Raw genomic sequence first — 26,247 nt, 5'->3', positions numbered from 1 at the left:
GGAGGACTTGTCCAGAAGGGCCCGCAACTGGATGAAGCCCTTCCTCATCTGTTCCTCCACCTGGGCCGAAATTAAGCGGCCGGCCGACTCCAAGATATCCGCCCTGAATGCCTCGACATCACTCGGCGCAGGAGCAGGGACTGTGATGCTCCCCTTCGTCGGTTCCTTGGGAGCCGAGGAGGCAACCGAAAGGGTTCGGGGTTGGGACTTAGCCAGGCGGGTAAGTTCCTCCACTTGGCGACGAAGGTCATCGTTGGCCTTGCGGAGCTTGGCCAGTTCGTCGTTGACGCTCCGCCGCTCGACCGCCCACGTGGAGAAGGTTTCATCCACAGGGACCTCGGGATCCAACCTCTCTGCCATGAGGAAGATATCTCCTATATTTTTCTTTAGGAGGCCCACCTCAGCACCTTTTATGTTGCGGCACTTTTGCACGGTGTGCAGGATTGACCGCAGTTTGTCTCCCATCTCCTCCCTGAAGACGGCGAGCGAGTCCATCTCACCCTTAGAGGGCTCCACCCTCTTCGCTGAAGAGACCTCCTTGGGGCGGACAAACACCACGCCGCCATCAGGGAGGAGCCCGGTCCGTCGGCTTTCCTGCTGGGACACCGGCAATGTCGCAGGAGCCTTCTCTCTCTCCGTATTTGAGGGAGGCTTTCCGCCCCGGGACGAGGAGCAGGGTATTTTAGATGGTTGGGTACCACTACCCATCGCCCCGGAGGGACCCGCCCCATCTGCGTGTGGCCGCTTAGCAACGGCCGTCCTCGTGAGCCCGTCATCACGGGACACCAAACATCCGGACAACTCGTCCTCCACCAGCATAGATCGCGTCGAGCGCGTCGAGCGCGTCGACGACGCCGATGACGGACGAGATGCCCGTGACCTGGGCCGCGAGACGGGCCGCGACCTCACCGGTTGGTCCTCCATCTCCAAATCCGCCTCAGTTACTGAGTCTGACATGGACCAGAACTCAGCAGACCAAGGGGATGGAAACTCCTCATTACCCCCCCCGGGGAACGGGAGTAAGTAGGTTTGGTGCCCGCTGGAACTCAGCCTGCAACCAACAGATGACCACTCCCAACCTAAGTTGGGAGGGTGTTTGGGAGGCTAGCGCCTCAAAAACTACTCCGGGGTTTCCCCCGGAGCGGACACACTGGGCAAGGGTGACCCCCTGTACAGTGCAGCCGCTCCCGGTGAAATCACCACAAACACCTCAGCACAACACAAGATAGAAAAAAAAATACTTAACCTAACTAACCTAACTATGTACAAAACCTAACCTAACCTAACTATATATAACATAATAAAATAAAAAGATAAAAAAGAAGGAAAGAAAAGACGAAAGAAACAAACAAATAAACACGAAAGGGTTGCGCTTAAAAACCAATCAAAATCCAAAAAATGTGGTCCAAAAAACAAAAATCATATTCATGAATACAAATGTTTGTGCCGTGCGAGGGATCGAACACGCGACCCAACCTCAACCTAACTAACCTAATTGACCTTTTTTTTTTTTTTTTTTTTTTTTTTTTTTTTTTTTTTTTTTTTTTTTTTTTTTTAACGTGTGGAAAAATCTTCAAAAGACCGTCACCCCGCCGGAGGGATGGCGAGGTGGTGTGTGGGACTTGTACCCACTAAAAAACCACACGGTGTACCTACGAGCGCCTATGCCGGAGCCAGGGGATTCGCAAGTGCATTCTACCCCAGCTCCGACGGCGACGGCCCGCCCTGTAGATGTTGTAGGGCAGGCCCCATCTCGTTTTGTGGTTAGGGCGACCTATTTCGCCCTACTCCATTGTGGAGGCGTGTGGGTACACGCGCACACCTCCGGGGCCTTTGGATTGGGGGACTGCCTCCCTCAAGGCAGTCACCCCGGCCCCAGTGGGGGATAGAGGGGGGCGGAGTTGGATACGCTCCCACCTCTAGGCCTGGCTCTTCTGCGGCGGAGGGAAGCGGGACGAGCTGGCTCCCGCTCCCTTTCCGCCGCCTCCTTCCGCGAGATAACTTCCTCGCAGAAGGAGCTCACCGCCAGCCACGATCTCTCGCTACTGACCATCCTCCGAACTAAATTCGGCAGCGAGAGATCGTCCCCCACTATTCGTGTGAGGACACGGCGCTCACTCTCGAACGCTGGACATTCGTCCAGCGTGTGTTGCGCCGTGTCCTCCACACCTCCGCACTCGTGGCAGCCGGTCGTCGGCTCCTTCCTCGCCACATGACACAGATACCGCCCGAAGCACCCGTGCCCGGACAGTATCTGCGTCATGCGGTACGTCAGTGGCCATCTCCTATTCATCCACCTTTTGAGGATGGGACGGACAGCCTCGACGGTCCTCAGGCCGGCCGATGGACTGGCCAGCCTTTCTCTCCACCTGATCCTGAGGATCCGCCGAAAGTCGGACCTCCGCGCTCCAATCTCGTGGCCAGCGGGTGCCTCCCCCATGGAACGTCGCTCCGCGCGCCAGTGATACACTGACGCGTGGAGCTCCGCTACCAAGTCCCACGGAGGAGACCCCGCCAGCAGACCCGCCGCTTCCCCGGATATGGTGCGGTAGCCTCTTATGGCCCGTATGGCCATGACCCTGTGTGGCCTGTTAAGGCAGGCCACATTTTCCCTACCTAGGGCCCCCACCCAGATGGGGGCTCCGTACAGGGCCATGGACCGCACCACGCCGAGGTATAGGCGGCGGGAACCTTCTCCCGGGCCCCTCACGTTTGGCAGCAGCCAGCTAAGAGCGCCGGCGGCTGCCATAAGGCGAGGGACCAGGTTCCGAAAGTGAGCGCGGAAGCTCCAACGACTGTCCAGGTCAAGCCCCAAGTATCGAATACAGGGCTTGACCCCCACCCTCTGGCCACTGACGACCAGCTGGGCATCCGGAGGTGGCGCACGCCGAGGCCCATGAAAACATAGGACCTCGGTCTTCTCCAGCGCCACCTGGAGCCCAAGCCTTCTAATTCGGCCGACGACCAGTGCCACGCTTGCCGTGGCAAAGCGGGTAGCCTCCCGTAGGTCCCGCCCCCGGGCAGTGACCAAGGTGTCATCCGCGTAACACACGAGGTCAGTGCCCGTTAAAAGGGCGCCCCGCAGGTTCCAATCATACCCGATGTTCCACAGGATCGGGCCCAGAACCGACCCCTGTGGAACACCGCGTTGCATGTCCCTCGGCACTACAACGCCGTTCCGCCCCGTGCATAGCACAGACCTGTCTTCGAGATAGGCCCCGATCACGTCCCGAATGTAGGGAGGCGCGCGATGGTATTTCAGCGCCTCCCTAATAGTCGCAAAGGGCAGGGTGTTGAAGGCGTTCTTTATATCCAACGAGACCGCCAACAACACCCCACCCTGGGACGTCGCCTCTTCCGAGAGGGAGCGCACACGCGAGATCGCGTCAATCGTTGAGCGCCCCTCTCGGAACCCGAACTGCTTCGGGCTGAGATCGGGACCTACCTGAACCTAATTGACCTAACCTAACTATATATGTACAAAACCTAACTAACCTAACAATTAAAAGATAAGAAAAGAAAAGAAAGAAAGATAATATATTGCGCTAGCGCCAAAAAAGAAACACCTCAACCTAAAAATCCAAAAACCCACCCAAAAATGATATCGACGAGGATCCCCAAAACCTTTTTTTTTTTTTTTTTACGTCCAACTATGTACAGAACCTAACCTAACTATATATACAAATACCATTAAAAGAAAGCAAACAAACAAACAAGGAAAGACAAACAAACAAACAAAACAACAAAAATGTGCCAAAAATCCAAAAACCTTCCAACGAGATCTCCTAACTTAACTCCCTGACTTGACCTAACCTAATTTTCGTCTAATATTTTCCTAAAATCCTTAACAAAGTACATTATTTCCAGGGTCACATAAACCTGGGTCCGTCCGGGTACCGCGTGGCCCGCTCCGGGACGATCCAAGTGTCGCTGTTCAACCCGCACGGCACACTGGTCAAGATGTTCGTGGTGCTGTACGAGCTGACCAACATGCCTCCCCTGGCGAGGACGTTCCTCCGCCAGCGCACCCTGTACATGCCGGCCGGGGCCGACCCCGCGGCGGTGCCCGACCCCCACAACTTGCATAAGTGGCTGCGGTATCTTATACACTTACGGTTGGTGTTTTTTTTGTATTTATTCAACTTTAAAATTCGAAAAAAAAACAAAATCCGTTCAGAAGTTTTTTCGTGAAAGAGTCATAAATATCCATCCATACTCACAAGCTTAACAATAATATTAACTAGCTACTCGCCCTGGCTTCGCACGGGTGTACATGTATTATATATATAAACCTTCCTCTTGAATCACTCTATCTATTAAAAAAAAAGCGCTTCAAAATCCGTTGCGTAGTTTTAAAGATTTAAACATACATAGGGACGGACAGTCAGCGACAGCGACTTTGATACTATGTAATGATAATATAAAGCCAAGGCTTGTTTTTGGGTAAGCTCACTCATGTGTTGCCATTCCAGGCCTCTTATTCTGTAATTTGACTGCCTTATCTCTGTTATTATGAAACCAATAAGTCTTATCCCAATTATAAATTGTATCGTTTCAGATTTATGACTTCGAAATCCGGTAAACTGTACCTTCACACGGATATACGTATATTAGTATCTAGGAAGGCAGATTTAGACACAGCTACAGCACATTCCGCAATATTCCGCCCCATTCCAACCAGTCAGAAGAAAGGGAACGAGAATCCGACCAATCACAGCGCAGCGACGGACCAAACCGCCGAATTGAACAAACGTAACTCGGCGTCGGCCAATCAGAATGGAACAGATTTGAAATTGACCAATAATAACGACGGTAGATCTGCCAATCACACGCCGAACAGAGTTTTTGGCGGTTGCGGTGACTTTGAAAGGAGCGAAATGAAGGAGATAGGTTATGAGAATCAAAATGGCGTATCGTACGAGTTGAGGAGTTTCACATATGCACCAGACAATCCTAAATATTCGCCGAGGTAGTCATAGATCGATTTATGTTAGTGCCTACCTTGTAATATTATTTGTGTTAAATATATGTATGTACTAATGAGAAATATATTTTTGGTTTTTTATAATATGTGGACTGTTTCATTTCATTGAGCAATTAATTGGGAAATGATACGTCGATATTGACTGCAGATTTGACATATCATAAGAGTCTGTAATAGACCTATATGAATTAGGACTTGACACATCATAGAGACTGTAATAAACCTATATGAATAAAGATTTGACATACCATAGAGACTGTAATAAACCTATATGAATAAGTATTTGACATATCATAAGAGTCTGTAATAGACCTATATGAATAAGTATTTGACACATCATAAGAGTCTGTAATAGACCTATATGAATAAGGACTTGGCATACCATAGAGACTGTAATAAACCTATATGAATAAGGACTTGGCATACCATAGAGTCCGTAATAAACCTACATGAATAAGGATGTGACATATCATAAGTCTGTAATAGACCTATATGAATAAGGACTTGGCATACCATAGAGTCTGTAATAAACCTATTTGAATAAGGACTTGGCATACCATAGAGACTGTAATAAACCTATATGAATAAAGATTTGACATATCATAAGAGTCTGTAATAGACCTATATGAATTTCGATGAATTGATGCAGTGGTACTTGCTCTTTATTTCACTTTTAAATCACACTCTATAGCGGTCGTCTCAGCTGCCTTACACTGAAGACTGCTCCCTTTTTTTTTTTTGGACTATTCTAATATTGTTGACCTTTTTTTTTTTTTTTTGGATTACTCTAATGCTGTTGGCCGCAGCTGACCTTTACATCTTCACCGGACGATAGAGGGCGAGTGCAGATGGCACTCCAAACCCGCGGAAGGACTTATGGAGCAGCTGAAGGCCAACTCCCGCCTGACGGATACGACTTTAGTCTGAGGGTACCGCTAGGGGCTCGAACCTCGGCTCAGGTCGTCGTAATATCGATCCCCGTTTGAATTGGACGGGGGATCGATCGGAGGCGGTGTTGTTGATCGTAACAAGTCCGCCATTTTGCATTTAAAATGACATATGTCATAGACAATAACGTGTAGGTACACATGCATACAACAACTCATTTGCTTGAGAGTAATTAAAAAAATTGCCATATTATTTAAGTAACCTTCAATCTATTTACAGCTAGCTGATCCGAGCAACTATGTCTGCAATATTTATGATTATATTTCGCCCAATTTCTTTTAAATCATATTTAATTGTATATTAATTATTACGTAAGCACTATTTCTTTGCTTTGCTTATCTTGGATGACATGGAGGGTGGGAGAGTCTAGATGATGACTACGTCATCGGCAGTTATTTACTTTTTCACACGAATGGCAACACTCAAATTGTCTTTGTTAAAAACAATACATTAATTGAGGAAAGTTTACGTAATCATGAGGGGAGATGGTAAGAGCTTTGCTTACTTTTGCTGACAATGGGGATGAGGGGTAAATAATTGTAATAAATCTTACGTAATACTTGAACAGCATCTACCCTATATGTTATTATGATGTATAATCTATATTACTGTAAACAGTCATCAAAATCCGTTCAGTTTTGCATGACAGAGTAACAAACATACACACTCATAAACTTTCGTGTTTATAATATAAATAACATTAAGATGATATATAAACTTTAAATAATAAATACATAAATATTAAATAATAAGGCATTTCATTTAAAAAAATCAGATAATACATTTAATAAATAGTCATACAACACAATCATACATAATAAATTAAGTTCATACACATTATGGCGATATTCATAAAAGATATGCACTTTATAAGTATTCACATCGCTTTACAAAATTCGAAAAACAAACATATGTATGAATAATATAACAATCTTTATATTATTGTATGTATTATACAAAATATATGTTTGTCTGTAATTATTTATTGCACATATTATGTTTTTTATATATATAACTGGCTGTTCCGCAACTTCGTCAGCGTGGAATTTAATTTAATTTTTCGAAAATAATAGTAGCCTAAGTTACTCCCTATTTCATCACCTACTTACCAAAAAAAGTCCCGTCGAAATCGGTCCAGCCATTTAGAGTTTAGCCGGAACAAACAGACCGACGGACAGACAAAAATTGTAAAAAAAAAATGTTATTTTGGTGTATGTACCGTATTTATATTCATATGCATGAAGTAAAAAATGGTTATTTCAATATTACAAACAGACACTCCAATTTTATTTATATGTGTAGACATGTACAATAAAGAATTACAAACTTACACATACATACATATATTAACTTATAAAATAGTATCAGTTTACATGTTTTCTATGTACATATATGAGTATTACTATATGTTATTCATAGTACTAGTTCATAGCACAGCGCCATCTAGTCCCTAACAAAACAGAGCTTCTTATTTAGGGACTAGATGGCGCTGCGTGAATATTTACGAACTATGTACATATATAAACTGTCATACTCATAAATAATATTTAGATCGTGCGAGAATCGAACCCGTGATCATCGAATGTAAGGTTTTTTTCGGACTCTAATGCTGTTGGCCGCGGCTGGCCTTTATAGCTTCACCGGACGATAGAGGCGAGTGCAGATGGCACTCCAAACCAAAGGAAGGACTTATGGAGCGGCTGAAGGCCAACTCCCGCCTGACGGATACGAGTTTAGTCTGAGGGCACCGCTAGGGGTTCGAACGTTGGATCAGGCCGTCGTAATTTCGATCTCCGTTTGAATTGGACGGGGGATCGATCGGATGGGGACATTATGGACCGTTGGTACAGTATGTTTCACATTAAGAACCGTAGGTACAGTCAACTAAATGTTTCACATTAGGAACCGTTGGTACATTCAGCTAAATGTTTCACATTAGGGATCGTTGGTACAGTCAGCTAAATGTTTCACATTAGAGACCGTTGGTACAGTCAGCTAAATGTTTCACATTAGGGACCGTTGGTACAGTCAGCTAAATGTTTCACATTAGGGACCGTTGGTACAGTCGGCTAAATGTTTCACATTAGGGACCATTGGTACAATATAATAAACAATATAATAGAATAATGTGTTTTATAAACCGATTTTGATGATAATTTTTAATCCAAATAAAGCATTGTCTGGTCAAGTGAGACTATCACTTATACACAATATAATATATATTAAAATAGTATATTTTTTATTAAAATCATTATTACTATAGGACTAATATACATTGCAAGAATCAACGAAATTTATTCAATTATTTTACAATTCTTGTAGTTCTTTGATTGATTTGTCATCTGACAGATGTCAAAGGTCAAAATAACTGACATCGAGCTGCACGTGTTGTCACTAATGGCAGGCACAGAATACCAGCGCCGTGACAGTTAGCTGTCACGGCATATGCTGAGTGTCAGCCATGTTGCCAACCATATTATTATGTAGAAATAATATAAGATGAATTATTGTAATTGTTCTAAGTGTGTATGTATGTATGTATATGAGTGTGTGTGTGCATATGTGTGTGTGTGTGAGATTATTATTACTATAACATGACCCCATACAAACAATCATACTCAGGAATACAAACGTTTGTAGCGTGCGAGGAATCGATTTCGCAACAATTGGAAATGAAGCGATGTGTTAAACCGCTAGACTATAAAACATAATAATTTTATGTTTGTTTAGTGTTTATAACTTGTATTATGATTTGTATTTTCAATTACAAAAACAGATGCAACCACTACCAACCTCCCAGAAAAATTACATAAAAGTGTACAATTGTCAAATGTGTATATGTAATAATGGTTGACAATAAATGTTTTTCTTTTTTCTTTCTTTCTTTAGTTTGTTAAAAATTAAACCAGTTAATAATAACAAATTAACGTTGAATATTTACAAATAATTCAATTATTTGGAAGCAAAAACTTTGTTATAAAGTAAAACAGGTGTGAAGTTGAATATAGTATCATCCCCTTTTTAAATTGATTAAATAAAACATTACATTATTAAAATAAATAATTAAATTAACTTAAATTAATTTCTCACGACTGAAATCTTAAGAAATCTCTTAGAATATTCAGAGAGATTATTAATCCATACATTTAGAATTAACAGTCGATAGTTCAATCTCTGTTAACTCCAAATGGTATTACAGTTGAATAGTTATATATTTACAAGATTTTAGATACTCTACTGAGCTTTTTGATCCTAATTTAGGCTCAAAAATTTACATACAAGTAAATACATGTAATCGACTTGTAGGTTAACTTCATATCTAAAGATTTAAGAAGAAACGTGGGTAGTTTCCACATGATCGTACTCCCTTATTTTCTCCCTCGATAGATATCTCACTAGAGTGGACATTTTTACAATTAAATTTAGATTTATTATGAGCACGATATTTTCCCTAATTGAATTTAAAAATGCATTAGTATTTCTGTAATGACGTACAAGCTCATTTGAGTTTCTTATCAGTTCTTAGCTCGAATGTTCTCAGAACTGACGATAGATTTGACATATCATAAGAGTCTGTAATAGACCTACATGAATGAAGATATTTTGGTTTGATACAAGCATGCAGATATCTTGATTTGATTTGATTTGATACAAGCATGTTTTTGTTATTTTTGAAGCGTTCTAATATTACGAATTCAGTAGGCTCCCAAACAAAATATTGAAATAGCCGTAGAATCACATTCTCAGAAGAAATTGAAAATCGTCCGGTTTTGGTGGAAAAACGGAGGTATATAGCTTGCAAGTATAATCAGAATGAACTGCAGTTGTCTCTTTTACTCTCATCAGGGAAAAATATGGAGCGGAAGGGAGGGTATATACAGATATATCATCAAAAAGTAACGGTTTTATTTCAGACTGCTCTAATGCTTTTGGCCGCAGCTGGCCTTTACAGTTTCACCGGACGATAGGGGGCGACTGCAGATGGCACTCCAAACCAAAGGAAGGACTTATGGAGCGGCTGAAGGCCAACTCCCGCCTGACGGATACGACTTTAGTCTGAGGCAGCACTAGGGGTTCGAAGCTCGGCTCAGGCCGTCGTAATTTCGATCCCCGTTTGAATTGGCCGGGACTGAGAGACAGCTCTACAATTATAAAATACCAATTTTTTTAAATTTTTACGAACATGTTTCTTCTTAAATTACTATGGAAAGTTTCAGTTATTTCTTCTAGATCCTATAATTAATCTTTAGTTAATAAGGGGCGGTAATACTGCAGGGGGCGCTCTTGTGCGGCGTACGGTGATTGGGGTAGATCTTCAACCTCGACTTCTGTATCCTGGAACATAATAGAAAATGATATATTTAAACTTTTGAATAGTCTTACTTATTTTTTTTATGTATCACTCATTCGGAAAGGTCTCATCACAAGAAGAACGAGCAAGAAACTTGCGTGTTGCTCTTTTTAATAATTGTAAATTTATATTTTTAGGTTATATAAATTACCAAATAGCACCAATTCATTACAGTCAAAATATTAAATACACAACCAATTACTTGAGTAAATATCACTAATATTATAAGTGCGTAAGTTTGTGAGTATGGATGGATGTTTGTTACTCACGCAAAAACTACTGAACGGATTTTGATTAAACTTTACAATAATATAGCTTATACATCAGAATAACAAATAAGCTATAATTTTTACGCGAATGAAGCTAGAAAATAATAGTGTAATACCTTTCTTGTTACAAAAACCTTTTACCTAATTCAGCTTTTAAACAGTCCACTTTCTTTGATCTGTTTCAGTTGAAGTATAAGATAAGGCAGTGAAATCTATACGAATATTATAAAAATGAAGAGTATGTTAGTTTGTTTGTTTGTTTGAACGCACTAATCTCGAGAACTACTGGTACGAGTTGAAAAATTATTTTCGTGTTGGTTAGTCCATTTGTCGAGGAAGGCAAGTTTTTGCAACATTTCTCATTGCAGCTCCGCTCCTATTGGTCGTAGCGTAATGTTATATAGCTTAAAATATAACATTACGCTACGACCAATAGGAGCGGAGCTGCAATGAAAAATGTTGCAAAAACTGGGAAAATTATTCATATTTGAGGGTTTCCGTTGCGTGCGCTTAAACGGTTCAAGTCACCCAAAAAATATGTATGAAAGAATTATTCCTCTTTAAATGAGCATAGTGTTTTTGATAACCACGCGAATAAAGTCGTGGACACAGCTAGTTATAAGAAAAGAGTTATGACATCTTTGTCATTATGAGTATCACGCTATCACGGGTGTCACATGATAACGTGATGTCCGTAGTAATAGTCATTAGTATAAATTAATTAACATGACTTCTATTCATGGCTCATATCCGTCAGGAGCTGGCCTTAGCTCCATAAGTCCTTCCTTTGGTTTGGGATGTCATCTGCACTCGCCCCTTATGGTCCTGTGAAGCTGTAAAGGTCAGCTGCGGCCAACAGCATTAGAGTAGTCCGCAAAATTTTATTCTTGGAGAAAATTATTATACTTACCTACCGATACTAACCGATACGATATTGAAACCTTCGAGAAAAGAGCTTATTCATTTTTAAAAGGCCGACAACGTACTTGCAATTTACCTGGTTTTACTGGTGGTCATGGGCGACGGTAATCACTTACCATCAGGCGCGCCGCATGCTCGTTTGTCCCCTGTGTTAAAAAAAAAGTACTTCCTCTAGTTTGGAACTGTTCGCCCGCTATCGTCCGGTGAAGCCGTAAAGGACAGCTGCAGCCAACAGTAGTCCGAAAAAAAAATTCTTGGAGGAAGCTGTTCTACTTACTGGAGGATCCATACTCCTGGACCAGGGTCCCCAGCCGTGTTCTTCCTCATGGTCGTAATGATGCTGATGCTGCGCGTGTTCATAATATATGATCTGAAATAAGATAAAAAACTCATTAACACTTTTACTTTATTTTATCACATGACGACCTCGATGGTTTAGCGGTTTAGCACACCGCATTACTTCCGATGGTCGCGGGTTCGATTCCGTGCATGGTGCAAACATTTGTATTCATGATGATTGTTATTGTGTATTTATATTTTGTATATTGTGTATTTACATGTGTGTTTGTTTGTATCGGTCTAGGTGTTTTTCATGTATAATGTGTATGTATTTACAAGAAAAGTTATGCAATTGTATCAGTTATCTAGTATCCATAACGCAAACTATAGCTAGCGTAACTTGGGACTAGATGGCGCTGTGTGAATTAACCTGAGATTATTATTACTATAACATGACCCCATACAAACAATCATACTCAGGAATACAAACGTTTGTAGCGTGCGAGGAATCGATTTCGCAACCATTGGAAATGAAGCGATGTGTTAAACCGCTAGACTATAAAACATAATAATTTTGTGTTTGTTTAGTGTTTATAACATGTATTATGATTTGTATTTTCAATTACAAAAACAGATGCAACCACTACCAAACTCCCAGAGAATCTATATAATTCGCTAGACCACCGAGAATAAATATCACAAACAAGTTTAACTCGCAATAAACCGCGGTTACAAACCATAATGTTTCACGTAATTACTTCCTTCAACAATTAAAATAGAAAGTTATTAAGGGCACACTAAACCCTCATTTAACCGCTTTCCAATTTAGACACGTTTACAACGAGTTTTTTTTTCAAAATCGATTCGAACAATTTCCCTATATAGTAGAAATTATCAATTCGATATCGATATGTAATCGATATAAATAATCGAGTATCGTTTTCGAAAACTCGCGCGTGCAAATTTTTAATTCATATTTGGAATGTGAGATATCTGTATGGTCACTTTCTCTTGACCTGATTTTAGGGTTATTGCTTTTTTAACGTTTTATTTTTTACTAGCTACGCACCCCGGCTTCGCACGGGGGAAAGAGATTGTTAATAATGTGGACTCATCACCCAATTACTAGCAATGTACCATGTCAGGTTGACCTCCACGCGGTTCCCCCTGGAAAGCATCGTGATAAATTCCTGGTGAATTTGTCACGATGGGCTAACTGACCTGACCCCATGCTCATCCTCCACTGGTGCCCTGCCAGCGTAAACCGTTAGCGCAGGCGGGTGCACCATTCCATTATCATCCATAAAAAAAACCTTCCTCTTGGGGGGAAGGAGATTGTTACTAATGTGGACTCATCACCCAATTACTAGCAATGTACCATGTTAGGTCGACCTCCACGCGGTTCCTCCTGGAAACCATCGTGATAATGAATGAATGAATAAATTGTCACGATGTGCTAACTGACCTGATCTCATGTTCATCTTATCATCCTCCACTGGTGCCCCGCCAGCGTAAACCGTTAGCGCAGGCGGGTGCACCATTTCATTATCATCCAAAAAAAAAACCTTCCTCTTGAATTACTCTATCTAGTTGCGTAGTTTTAAAGATAAGCATACATAGGGACGGACAGACAGCGACAGCGACTTTATTTTATACTATGTAATGATGATAAAGATTCAACGCAAAGGTCTTAGAAAATAGTTTTTTAAAGTCATTGAGCCATTTATCATTACAACTTACTAATATTATAAACATGAAAGTTTGTGACATTCTCTTAAATAGGATTTTGATAAATTCAACCCCTAAGGGGATAAAATAGAGGATGAAAGTTTGTATAAATCTTCTTAGATTTTCGACTGTATGAACTGAAATTAAAGATTGGAACTACTATGATGAAGACGTTCACTTAAAAAACTCCACCCCTAAGGGGATAAAGTAGAGGATGAAAGTTTGTATAAATCTTCTTAGATTTTCGACTGTATGAACTGAAATTAAAGATTGGAGCAACTATGATGGAGACATTCGCTTAAATAGGATTTTGATAAATTCAACCCCCATGGGGATAAAATAAGGGATGATGCAGGATGTAAATGTATTAGTTTGAACCTATCAGTACCTAATGGAACGAATAAATTAAGACGAACAAAATAATTTTTAGTTCTTTAATCTACTTTTATTTTAGAAAAATAAAGATAAATTGTTTTAACAGCTAGTTGTTTATATATATCTTATTAATATTATAAACACGAAAGTTTGTGAGTATGGATAGATGTTTGTTACTCTTTCACGCAAAAACTACTGAACGGACTTTAATGAAAGTTTATAATAATATAGCTCATACATCTGAATAACATATAGGCTATAATTTATAAAGATATTATGTAAATTGGGCGAAATATAATGATGAATGTCAAGTAAGTGCGATACAGACGAAGTTGACTTATTGAAAAGAATACGAGCTGAGTTTCTTGTCAGTTCTCATCTCGAAATCATTCCGAACTGACGGTAGATTTGACATATCATAAGAGTCTATAATACACCTACATGAATATAATATATACACCTATATACATATTTTTTTCTGTATTAATCTATTTAATACTTGTAAAATTGCACCGCTATACTATCTCTGATCAACGCGTCGGTTGACTGGTAGAGAATGCCATCAGGCATTAAGTCCACCATGTATACAATTTTGTGTGCAAAGAATAAATATAGACCCCTCCGATCGATCCCCCGCCCAATTCAAACGGGGATCGAAATTACGACGGCTTGAGCCGAGGTTCGAACCCCTAGTGGTGCCCTCAGACTAAAGTCGTATCCGTCGGGCAGGAGTTGGCCTTCAGCCGCTCCATAAGTCCTTCCGCGGGTTTGGAGTGCCATCTGCACTCGCCCCATAACGTCTGGTGAAGCTGTAAAGGCCAGCTACGGCCAACAGCATTAGAGTAGTCCGAAAAAAAAAAATGAATATAGATATATAATATTTTGTCCAATTTACATAACATCTTTCTAAATGTGTGTCTGATGTATATATTATATTAAGTTTATTTGAATAAAGATTATTTCTATTTCTATTTCTACATATTAGGGTTATTCATTCACATTACTTAAAATCCCCTTTCCATCTTATATAGATATACTGGCTCTGCCCGCGGTTTTACCTGCGTGAAATTTATAGCCTATATGTTATTCTGATGTATAAGCTATATTACAGTAAAGTATCATTACATTTCGTTCAGCAGTTTCTGCGTGAAAGAGCAACAAACATCCATCCATACTCACTTTTCGTGTTTAAAACATTCAGTAAGATTACCATTCTAAATCTGTACCGAGCACCTAGATACCTACTTACATATTTATATCGACCACATATCGAATACTAAACACCGCTGTGATTTTATACGTGGGCTGAATTGATGTCTGTACGTATATCATCTATGCATATAAGTAAAATTGGACTGTCTGTTTGTAATATTGAAATAACCGTTTTTTACTACATGCATATGAATATAAATACGGTACATGTACCAAAATAACATTTTTTTACAATTTTTGTTTGTCTATCTGTTTGTTCCGGCTAATCTCTGAAGTGGCTGGACTGATTTTGACGGGACTTTTTTTGGCAGGTAGCTGATGTAATAAGGGGTAACATAGGCTACTTTTATTTTAGAAAGATCTTTTATTTTAAAAAGTAAAGTTAAAATTCCACGCGGACGAAGTCGCGGGGACAGCTAGTAAAAAATATAACTTAAAATTCATAGCGCTGACAATATTGTCAGCTGATCAATTCAATCAATGCAATCTGATTACACGAAGATTGAGTGCGTAGTGATTTCTATGTTGATTATCGCATTCCTAATCCTTGTTAATGTGTATTTACCTAAAACATTTATTTAAAAGAGCAACACACAAGTTTTTCCTCATTCTTCTTATGATGAATGTGCGTTCCGAATGAGGTGGAATAAAAAATATGACTATTCAAAAGTGCTTATATTAAGTTTATTTGAATAAAGATTATTTCTATTCTATAACATTAATAGACTTCAGTTGTACACGGCCGTAATTGTGGTTCTTCAATTCAAAATATTTTAAAAAAAAATGCTCTTTTGTTCAGTTTACGGCCTCTAATAAAATTATTTCCTTTTAACAAAAATACTGTTAAGCCTAATGATGATGGTCACTACATTATCCCTAATTGAATTTAAAAATGAATCTGTATTTTTGTAATTGTACAAGCGAATACGAGTTGAGTTTCTTATCAGTTCTTTTTGTCTACAATTTAAATAGCTTACAAAGCAAGCTGCTTGGCTGTATTATGAGACACTGAGGTACAAACGAAGATGGGTTTTTGGAGTCTACCTCTGGTATTATGATAGAAAAATAAATAATTTCAATATTATAAATGACTGTACGAGTCTTACATCTCTTATATATATATATATATATATATATAATAGATTCGTTCTACTTGTGCAATTAGCTCGTATACCTCTCCCAAAAGTCGTATTTTCGATCCCCGTCCAATTCAAACGGGGATCAAAATTACGACGGTCTGAGCCGAGGTTCAAATCCCTAGCGGTGCCCTCAGACTAAAGTCGAATCCGTGAAGCGGGAGTTGACCTTCAGCCCTTCCTTTGGTTTGGAGTGCTATCTGCACTCGCCCCTATCGTCCGGTGAAGCTGTAAAGGCCAGCTGCGGCCAAGCATCAGAGTAGTCCGAAAAAAACCTCTCCCAAATAGTTGGCATACAAAATGAGTTGAGAATTCGAGAAACTTCTATTTAATTGCTTGCTAAATATGTTAAATGAAAGTGTTTTAATGATGCTAATGTGGGCAGTGAAAGAAGTGTACTGTAATAGTTAATATGTTATTAAATTCATTTAAATTATAATCATACATTAAAGATTAAATTATTTCTGTTAATTACAAGACAAAGTACTAAAACAGTTATATAAGTACCCGTAAGAAAAGTGCTTATAAACCAAAAAGAAGCAAGAAGAAGAATTTTAAAACAAGAATTACTTAATACATAAATTATTAATATTATATCATTACATAGTATAAAACAAAGTAGCTGTCGCTGTCTGTCCGTCCCTATGTATGATTAAATCTTTAAAACTACGCAACGGATTTTGGAGCGGTTTTATTAATAGATAGAGTGATTCAAGAGGAAGGTTTATATATATAATACATGTACACCCGGGCGAAAACGGGGCGAGTGGCTAGTAAAGTACATATAATAAATAAATTATTTGTATGATAAATTTATTATTGTTTTGGAAATATTCACTCTAACCAATTCATTTATTTTCTCATTTTAAAAACATGATAGTCTTTCTTTATTTCTTAATTTAATTCAATCAAATAATATTGATTTAGGAGAATAATCGTAAAGCAAGACAGACAATCGTAAATTAACCGATGTCTTGTATTTCATTATTACGGTACAGTACAATTGTTTTTAAATCAATCGGTTAACAAACAAAAATGTTATAATAACAATAGTAATATCTCAGTACAATTCACACAGCGCCATCTAGACCCAAATTAAGTTAGCTAAAGCTTGTGTTATGGGTACTAGACAACTGATACATATACATATAGATATATGTATATTTTTGTAAATACATACATGTTATATATAGAAAATATCCAGATCGATACAAACAATCATACTCATGAATACAAATGTTTGTGCCGTGTGCAGGAATCGAACTCGCGACCATCGGTAAAGCGTTGTGCTAGACCGCTAAACCATCGAGGTCGTCAACTTTGCGCAAAGTCTTTGTCAATTATTTTGCGACATCAATTCATTAAACACACTTTTCCACAAAGGATGCAGCCAGTTAATGTATCTGCGCTTTCTCGACTGCATCCGCCTGCATCCGCCTGCACGACACGTTCTCGTGACCCCAATGAGGTCGCCTGATTCAATGAACAGACGTATCAACTGTCACTAACTAGCGATATAAACATCTCTACTATAACAATCAAGTTATAGGCTCGATGGTCTGATCGTTTTACTTCTGACTGCCGCGGCTTCGATTCCTCGCATGTCACAAACATTTGTATTCATGAGTATGATTGTTTGTATCGGTCTGGGTGTTTTCAATGTATATCATGTATGTATTTACAAAAAAATCTATGTATATTTTTATTTTATTTATTTATTTACTTAATACAGAAAACATGTGTACTAATTTACTGAAGAAACGATGATAATCACAGAAGTATAAAACTGTGTTGCGAACATTGACGTCCTCCACCTAGTATATATAATTCCAAAAAATAAAAAAAAATACATACACTGTCGTTACCCACCACAAATCAGCTATCTAGTACCCACAACACAAGCTTTAGTTAGATTAACTTGGGTCTAGATGGCGCTGTGTGAATTGTCCTGAGATTACTATATTATTACTATATCACATGTTTTCAAAGTCTCTGGTTCAGTTACTCGCACGATGCAATACATTCATGAGTAAAATAGAATCCCATCAAAAACATAAATGTGAAATGATAGCCGAAGATAGTTTAATATTATGATATATGCCTTGATTGTTGACTTCTACGACAAAAGAGGTGAGAACTAAATGGGTGCCAAGTTCAATGGTCTGTCCTGAAATGTATTTATAACAATATAAAATATCATTTCTTCTTATAACTTAGGATAATATATTGTAGCCTAAGGTCTAACTTGGCCAGTTCTCATATACCAATTATTACTTTCGATTGCTAGTTACTACTAATAATAAAATAGGAACCGACAAGTAACAGGTTTAGAACTTGCGAAGGCTACAATATATTTCGTACAGTTTTGATTTTTTCCTTTATAATACCTATCTGCATGCCAAATTTGAACTTCCTAGGTCATCTGGAAGTGGGTTATAATTTTGATCTATAGTTGATCAGTGATAAAAACGACGATTTTTGGACATTAATATCTAAATAACCGTTTGAGATTTGTTTATAAAATTTGGAACACATATTTATCTAGCATGTCTCAATATATGAACCAAATTTAACAGGTTTATGTGAAAGAGTTTGAGTTATGAGGGGGTCAAAAGTGGCTCCAAATGGTTCGTGTAAATATACACACGGTGCTGCAGGCCAGTTACTTGAAACTCGGCTTGACACGCTACCGCGTGTCTAGATATGTATGCATTTTTTTAAATTTATTTGTAATTGTCCGATTCCTTGGTGCAATCATTTGTATTTATGAGTATGTTTGTTTGTATCGGTCTAGGTGTTTTCTATGTGGTTTTTCTTCCTTTCTTCTTTCTTTCTATAATAATAATATCTCAAGACAATTCACACAGCGCCATCTAGTCCCAAGCTAAGCAGAGCTTGTGTTATGGGTACTAGACAACTGATATAAATACATGGATACATTTTTTTGTAAATAAATACATATTATACATAAAAAACACCCAGACAGATGCAAACAATCATACTCATTAATACAAATGTTTGTACCTTGCGAGGAATCGAACCCACGATTATCGGATAGTAAAGCGGTGTGCTAAACCACTAGACCATCGAGGCTGTCATTGTATATTATGTATGTACTTAGAAAGAAAAATATCTATGTATTTATATCAGTTGTTTAGTACCCATAACACAAGCTATGTTTACCGTGTGACTAGATGGCGCTGTGTTAATAAGCCAAAAATAAAAAAACTTCCAACTTATAATTATAATTAATTAGGATCGAATTTTAATCACTAGGTGACCACTGGTTTTGTTAAATATAGAACAGTACCGTTTCGAAATCTTACCTATAATAAGAAAGTGAATATGTTTGTCGAACTTTCACGCCATAACTGCTTAACCAAACATTACGCAATATGATTCGTATACATAGTATTTAGAGTAGAGAATGATATAGCGTTTTTTTTAAAGAAACTGAAAAAATCTTCATTCAAATAAACTCAATAAAAGCACTTTTGAATGGTGATAAATTTTTATTCTACCACCAAACTCATCACAAAGAGAATGAGCAAGAAACTTGTGTGTTGCTCTTTTGAATAGATATTATTTAGATTAAATAATTAGATAACAAGTAAGAGGCATGCGATAATCAACACAGAAACCGCTACGCAACGAATGAATTATGAATTTTAAGTATTTTCTACAAAAACATCATTATCATTTTTAAATAAACTCTTCAATTTTATACTAAGCTTTTTTTGAAAGAAAGTGTTTTGTAAGACATTTAACAAAAATCTGCAGATTTTGTCAAACTGAAGAGGAAATTCCACTACACATCCTATGTGGTTGTAACCCACTCATGCATAAACGAAATATCTCCTTTGGAAAGTTTACACTCTATCCTGAGGAGATAAAAACCATCGCTCCTAAGAATATCCTTCAATTCTTGTCCCTGACGGGTCTAGGTAGCGGACTTTGAAAAGGGCGAGCACAATAGATCTATGTAGGTCGCAGTGCTACAGGTCTTAGCACCTGACAATAGCTCAAGCTCCCTAATAAAAAAACGTACATTTGATTTTTTTTTCTAGCAGTATAGATAAAGTATATTCTATATATCGCATGTTTAGTACTATATTGGTGTAATTCAGAAATTCTAAATTTTTGAAATGAGACTTTAATGCCACCGTTTTAAAGTGGCATTTCCAAAATTTGAAAAATTTGAGTTATGCCAGTATTATAATCAGTGTGCGATATGTAATAGAGTAAGCTGCTTGGTGACTGATTTAAGACTGAGTTAGGTACATAGACGACTTTCCACATAGTCTGTTTCCAGTAAACTTACTAATATATCGGTCAATCATACAAATACAAAATTTAAATTAAAAAATAATTTATTCATGTTGGACATTTTAGCCGCTTATGAACGTTAATTTTTTTCAAATTCCAAATTTGTGTAGGTCTATTACAGACTCTTATGATATGTCAAATCTACCGTCAGTTCGGAATGATTTCGAGATGAGAGGAACTGACAAGAAACTCAGCTCGTATTCTTTTCAAATAAATGTTGTACATATTTCAAAACAGATTCATTTTAAATTGAAAATTGAGAGAATAGAGTGACCACCAGCATATGCTATTGCAAAAGCAAAATGTCTAATCAGTATTCGTAACCTGAACAGACCAGTCCCTACGCTTGTAGGAACTGGTTCACGAGTATGATATTTTATTTTATATATTTTATTTCCTACCGTCCAGTTCAGTACAGATTCAATTGAGAAGAGCAAGAAAATCTATTGATTTTTTTTTTACTACATAAGACAAACTCGCGATTAGAAACTAGTTAAAAATATTTGGCACAAACAGTACTAAGCTCTAGTAAAGTAAGTTAATTCGTATTTCTTCAAACGCTGACCTCAAGAACTAGTTTACTTGACTTTCACGTTCATGACTTTGTGTGAGTTATGCAATGCATGCATCACAATGTCAAGGGTGCAGGCAGTGAGAGTAAATCTTAGATGTTAGAGCTATTTTAGTTTCCGATTTTTCATCCTTTACTTTATTAATAGGATGTAATTTAAATATATATAACTCAACGGTGACTGACATAGTGATCTATCAACGCACAGCCCAAACCACTGGACGGATCGGGCTGAAATTTGGCGTGCAGGTAGATGTTATGACGTAGGCATCCGCTAAGAAAGGATTTTGAATAATTCTACCCCTAAGGGGATAAAATAGAGGATGAAAGTTTGTATAAATCTTCTTAGATTTTCGACTGTATGAACTGAAATTAAAGATTGGAGCAACTATGATGAAGACGTTCACTTAAATAGGATTTTGATAAATTCAACCCCCATGGGGATAAAATAAGGGATGATGCAGGATGTAAATGTATTAGTTTGAACCTATCAGTACCTAATGGAACGAATAAATTAAGACGAACAAAATAATTTTTAGTTCTTTAGGCTACTTTTATTTTAGAAAAATTAATAAAATTGTTTTAACAGCTAGTTGTTTATATATATCTTATTAATATTATAAACACGAAAGTTTGTGAGTATGGATAGATGTTTGTTACTCTTTCACGCAAAAACTACTTACTACTTAACTGAGTTTAATAAAACTTTACAGTAATATAGCTTATTCATCAAAATAACTCATAAGCTATTTTGATGAACAAGCTATATAAAGTATCATATATATATATATATACATATAATTAAAAAATATATATGTGAATTTACATAACCTAATTGTACAACAAAGATAAATTAAAAAGCTTAAAAAATATAATACAATAACTAAAATATCCCCTTTAGGCAACGTTCCGAAGATACTGGCAGCGTTCCCTCTTTGAATGGCTAGATTAGACTAATTCTTTCTTTCCTTTCTAATAATATGTGAATTGGGCGAAATATCAAGTAAGTGTGATACAGATGAAGTTGAGCGGAGCAGCTAGTATATTATATAGGTCGAAGTAAACAAATAAATAAAATAAATTACTTACTAGTACATAGTCATGACATACCTTCTGTGGATGTTCTTTATGCTTGTTCTTTATCTCGATCCAGAGCTTGGCCAGGTTGATGCCAAGACCGATTAGGGCCAGGATGAAGAATTTGACCTGGTGATGAAGCCAATCACAATTTAATCTATCTGGTCATTTAGGGGGCGTCCATAAATTACGTGAGATGTTTAAGGGGGTGAGGGGGTCGAGTCAAATCTCATCTAATCTTACATTGGAGAGAGGGGAGTCTCGGGAATTTTTTTTCTGACTGGAACAAAAAAAAAAAAAAAAAAAAAAAAAAAAAAAAAAAAAAAAAAAAAAAAAAAAAAAAAAAAAAAAAAAAAAAAAAAAAAAAAAAAAAAAAAAAAAAAAGTTATACTATTTTGGTCCATTTAATCCAGTTTGTACATGCTTATTACACTTATAACTCTCAGTAATATTGATTACTAGTACTAGTCTTAAATAAAAGCACGAAGAAATGTTTTTTTTCTTTTTACAATAACAATCCAACGCGTTTACGTAAGAAACCCACATTTTGAAAAATCTCACGTGATATTGGGGGTCGGGGGAGGGGGTTGAATGAAATCTCACATCTCACCAGAGGGGCAGGGAGGGACAGAAAATTAAAAAAAACACCTCACGTAATTTATTTAGATAGATAGTATGTATATATATGTTCATGTATGTCATTAACTTTAGGCGAATCTATTTAATCGAGGCCGAAATACCAGTCGATGGTCAAATCAAATATCACACCGAATATTACAGTCAGCGCCGCAATACATTAGGCATCTGAGCGCAGCCGATGGCGACAGCTGGTCGACAAAAGAGTCACGATCCTCAGCAGTGAGGGAAGGATTAAGAAGATGAACTTTTAAACTAGGCTCACATTATCATGTCATCACATTATCATGTGCTGAGACAGCTCGATTTGAAAAGGGTGGAACATACCCGATTGATCTCCAGTCTAATTCAAACGAGGATCGAAAGTATGACGACCTGAGCTGAGGTTATAACTCCTAAGCTAAGTTAGAGCTCCTTCAGCCGCGCTATAAAACTTTCTGCTGGTTTGGAGTGCCATCTGCACTAGCCCCCTATCGTCTGGTCAAGCTGTAAAGGCCAGCTGCGACTTACAGCATTTGAATAGTTCGAGAAAAGGAAGCCAATTGAATAGTGTCGTCCGCACGAGTCGTCCGACTGTAATCGAAAGGGTAGTGGTTCTTACCTGAAGTTTAAAGGACAGTATCTGCAGAATGGTACCGATTTTCGCTTTAAGCACAGCCCCGAGAAGTAACAGCTTGAGGATGGCCTTCTTTTTCTTCTTCTTTTTGCCTCTGTTTTCTAGAATATTGATAATTAACATTATATAACACTTTATTCATAAAAATTACAAGTGTCTATAAACTTGTTTCAGTTATTAAATGATAGTGTTAATTTAATGAATAAATGAATGAAGTAATTAATGATTAAATTAATTAATGATTGCATTAATGAATAAATGAACGACATAATTAATGATTAAACTATGAATAAATTGACTAATGAACGAAATATTGAATCATCGAATTAAAAATTAATAAATTAAGTAATACTAGCATACAAAATATATCGTTTACTCTAGATTGAATATAAAATATGAAGACAATTTTTGTTATTAATTCAATTAGGGAAAAAAATATAATATGAAAAAAATATTTTTATGCAAACGGCAAAAATGACCTACATACATAAATAATTTAAATTTGAATTAGAAAATATCAATAAATATATCGTAACTAAAACATTCACAGTGACATGCGGACATATAGTTTACTTATGCAAATGCTTCAGGCAACAAATCAATCTAATTAACATGACAGACATACATACAGAAAGAGATGATATAATTACTCAACATTGGAAAAGTCAACTACCAACTACAAAATTCATCAAATCACTATGAAACATGCCATAACATAGAACAACAAAAACATATATATATAAACATGCATACAAGATGCTTAGTAAAAAAAAATGAACACGTACACTTTTGCAAAAGTACTGTATTTTCTGCAAATTGTATGAACCTGCGTACTATAAATTGTGATTAACACTCAATTTATAATATACTAACAAACCGTTAAGGCTTCGCACGGATCTATTAGAAATCTTTGAATTTCTCATATGTATTATACATATAAACCTTCCTCTTGAATCACTCTATCTATTGCTGAAAACTGCATGAAAATCCGTTGCGTAATTTAATACATATATGTAAGTTAACAGACAGCGACAGCGACTTTGTTTTATACTATGTAAAGATTTATATGTAGCCTGCATGAATCATTAAAAACAATGAATCATTTAATGAATTAATGTGTTAATGATTGTATGAAAAATAATGAATTAATGATGGAAAGTAGTTACTTAAAAAAAGTTACGTAAGTTTTGATGTATGTATAAATAATAATAATTTGTGTAATAGTAACACAATAATAATAATCCAGATCAACTGACAATGCCATCTAGTCCCAAGCTAAGCAGAGCTTGTGTTATGGGTACTAGACAACTTATATAAATACACAAACCAGATACTTAAATATTATTTTAAATCCATACCTAATGTACATTGGAAACACCCAGACCAATACGAACAATTATATTCATGAATACAAATCTTTGTACTGAGCGGAGAATCGAACCCGCGACCATCAGAAGTTTAAATCGCTAGATTACTGAGGCAGTCAAAATCATTAGATATGATAATTAATTACAGTAGAATAATAATTTTGTGTTTGTTTTCTTGTTCTGTTCGATGTGTTTTATGATATATATTTTTATTTACCGCATTACTAACTACAAAAACAAGATGCAACCACCACCAACCTCCGATAGAATTCATATTATTCCTTATATTCATCAAATCATCATCGACATCATCACTATTCATCGCATAATTAGCTACATCATCCAACATCTTATCACCAGTTTTCATCATTTCATTAAACATGTTGCGTGCTTGCCGAGAGTTATTCACAACTGCAGAAGAATTTTCCAAAGCCACTCCTTCATCAGGCTGTTCAGGAGCTGATCGCAGTTCATCACCGATCACCCAGGATTGGATTTTGCCAGGGAATCCTCGACCTTTGTCGTGCTTCTGCATTGCTATCATGGCCGGGTGTACTAAATGGAGTTTTGTAGGTTTGGTTTTCTTCTTTTTTTTCTTGTCTGCCGTGCCCGTGGATATGGTGATGCTGTCGATGCCGCCTTCATGCTTCTTTCTGCTCATGGTTCTGTTGAAGAATTAAATAGGTTTTCAAAAACAATAAAAAGTATCACGAATTTTATAATTAGACTAGCAGACCCGGCCACGCGTTTTGTGTCTAAGGTTCTTGAATAAAATAATATTGCCATTTTTGTTTTTTTATCTTTTAAAATTTAGGAACTTTTGTACCATCTAAGTACATGTCAGTCCCATTGTACCCTAAAACGAATCACTCCATTACCTCACCAATGAACAAATTGCCTTAGCCGCACCGCCGAAATTGCGACTATAAACTGAGATGTAAGCTATCCTATCTTTCAAGTTGGATCAAATTGCACACAATGTGCAAATCAAATTTGCAATCGGTTCAGTAGTTTAGGAGTCCATCGCTGACGAACAATGTGACATGTAATTTTTATATATAAATATTGTTTAGATATCTTCCCCACGAATATAATAATAATAATAATAGCCCAGGACAAATCATGCAGCACCATCTAGTCCCAACCTAAGCAGAGCTTGTGTTATGGGTACTAGACAACTGATACAAATACTTAAAATATATTTTTTGTAAATACTTCTTACTAGTATAATAAATGTGAAATTTCTTGGGTATGAATAGATAGATGAGTGGATGTTTGTTACTCTTTCACGCAAAATCTACTAAACGGATTTTGGTGAAACTTTAGTAATATAGCTTATACATCAGAATAACATACAGCCTATAAATTTTGTGCGAGTAAAATTGGGCAGAGATAGTACACACATAGGAAACATTCAGGTCAGTATAAACAATCATACTCATGAACGCGTC

At 37.5% G+C, this 26,247-nt stretch overlaps 2 protein-coding genes across 3 annotated transcripts in view; one reads left to right on the top strand and one right to left on the bottom strand.

The window, feature by feature from the left end:
• The window catches only part of LOC131855290 (atos homolog protein A), a 76,187-nt gene extending 71,117 nt beyond the window's left edge, over positions 1–5,070 (top strand). For both annotated transcript variants that reach the window (XM_059206543.1, XM_059206542.1), the window contains 2 exons: positions 3,868–4,115; positions 4,559–5,070. In XM_059206543.1, the coding sequence (XP_059062526.1) occupies positions 3,868–4,115; positions 4,559–4,973 (663 nt within the window). In that variant the 3' untranslated portion in view covers positions 4,974–5,070. The remainder of the gene's footprint in view (positions 1–3,867; positions 4,116–4,558) is intronic.
• A 5,045-nt stretch (positions 5,071–10,115) lies between these two features.
• LOC131855344 (uncharacterized) overlaps positions 10,116–26,247 on the bottom strand; it is a 35,929-nt gene continuing 19,797 nt past the window's right edge. Inside the window, exons 3-7 of the mRNA XM_059206599.1 lie at positions 25,055–25,461; positions 23,415–23,530; positions 22,211–22,306; positions 11,751–11,843; positions 10,116–10,267 (exon numbers count right to left, since the gene is read on the bottom strand). Coding sequence (XP_059062582.1) covers positions 10,172–10,267; positions 11,751–11,843; positions 22,211–22,306; positions 23,415–23,530; positions 25,055–25,461 — 808 coding nt within the window. The 3' untranslated portion in view covers positions 10,116–10,171. The remainder of the gene's footprint in view (positions 10,268–11,750; positions 11,844–22,210; positions 22,307–23,414; positions 23,531–25,054; positions 25,462–26,247) is intronic.

The sequence above is a fragment of the Achroia grisella genome, unplaced genomic scaffold (assembly GCF_030625045.1).
Source record: "Achroia grisella isolate CSIRO2021 unplaced genomic scaffold, CSIRO_AGI_Agris_v1 utg1360, whole genome shotgun sequence".
NCBI lineage: Eukaryota > Metazoa > Arthropoda > Insecta > Lepidoptera > Pyralidae > Achroia > Achroia grisella.
This window is presented reverse-complemented; position numbering and strand designations above follow the sequence as displayed.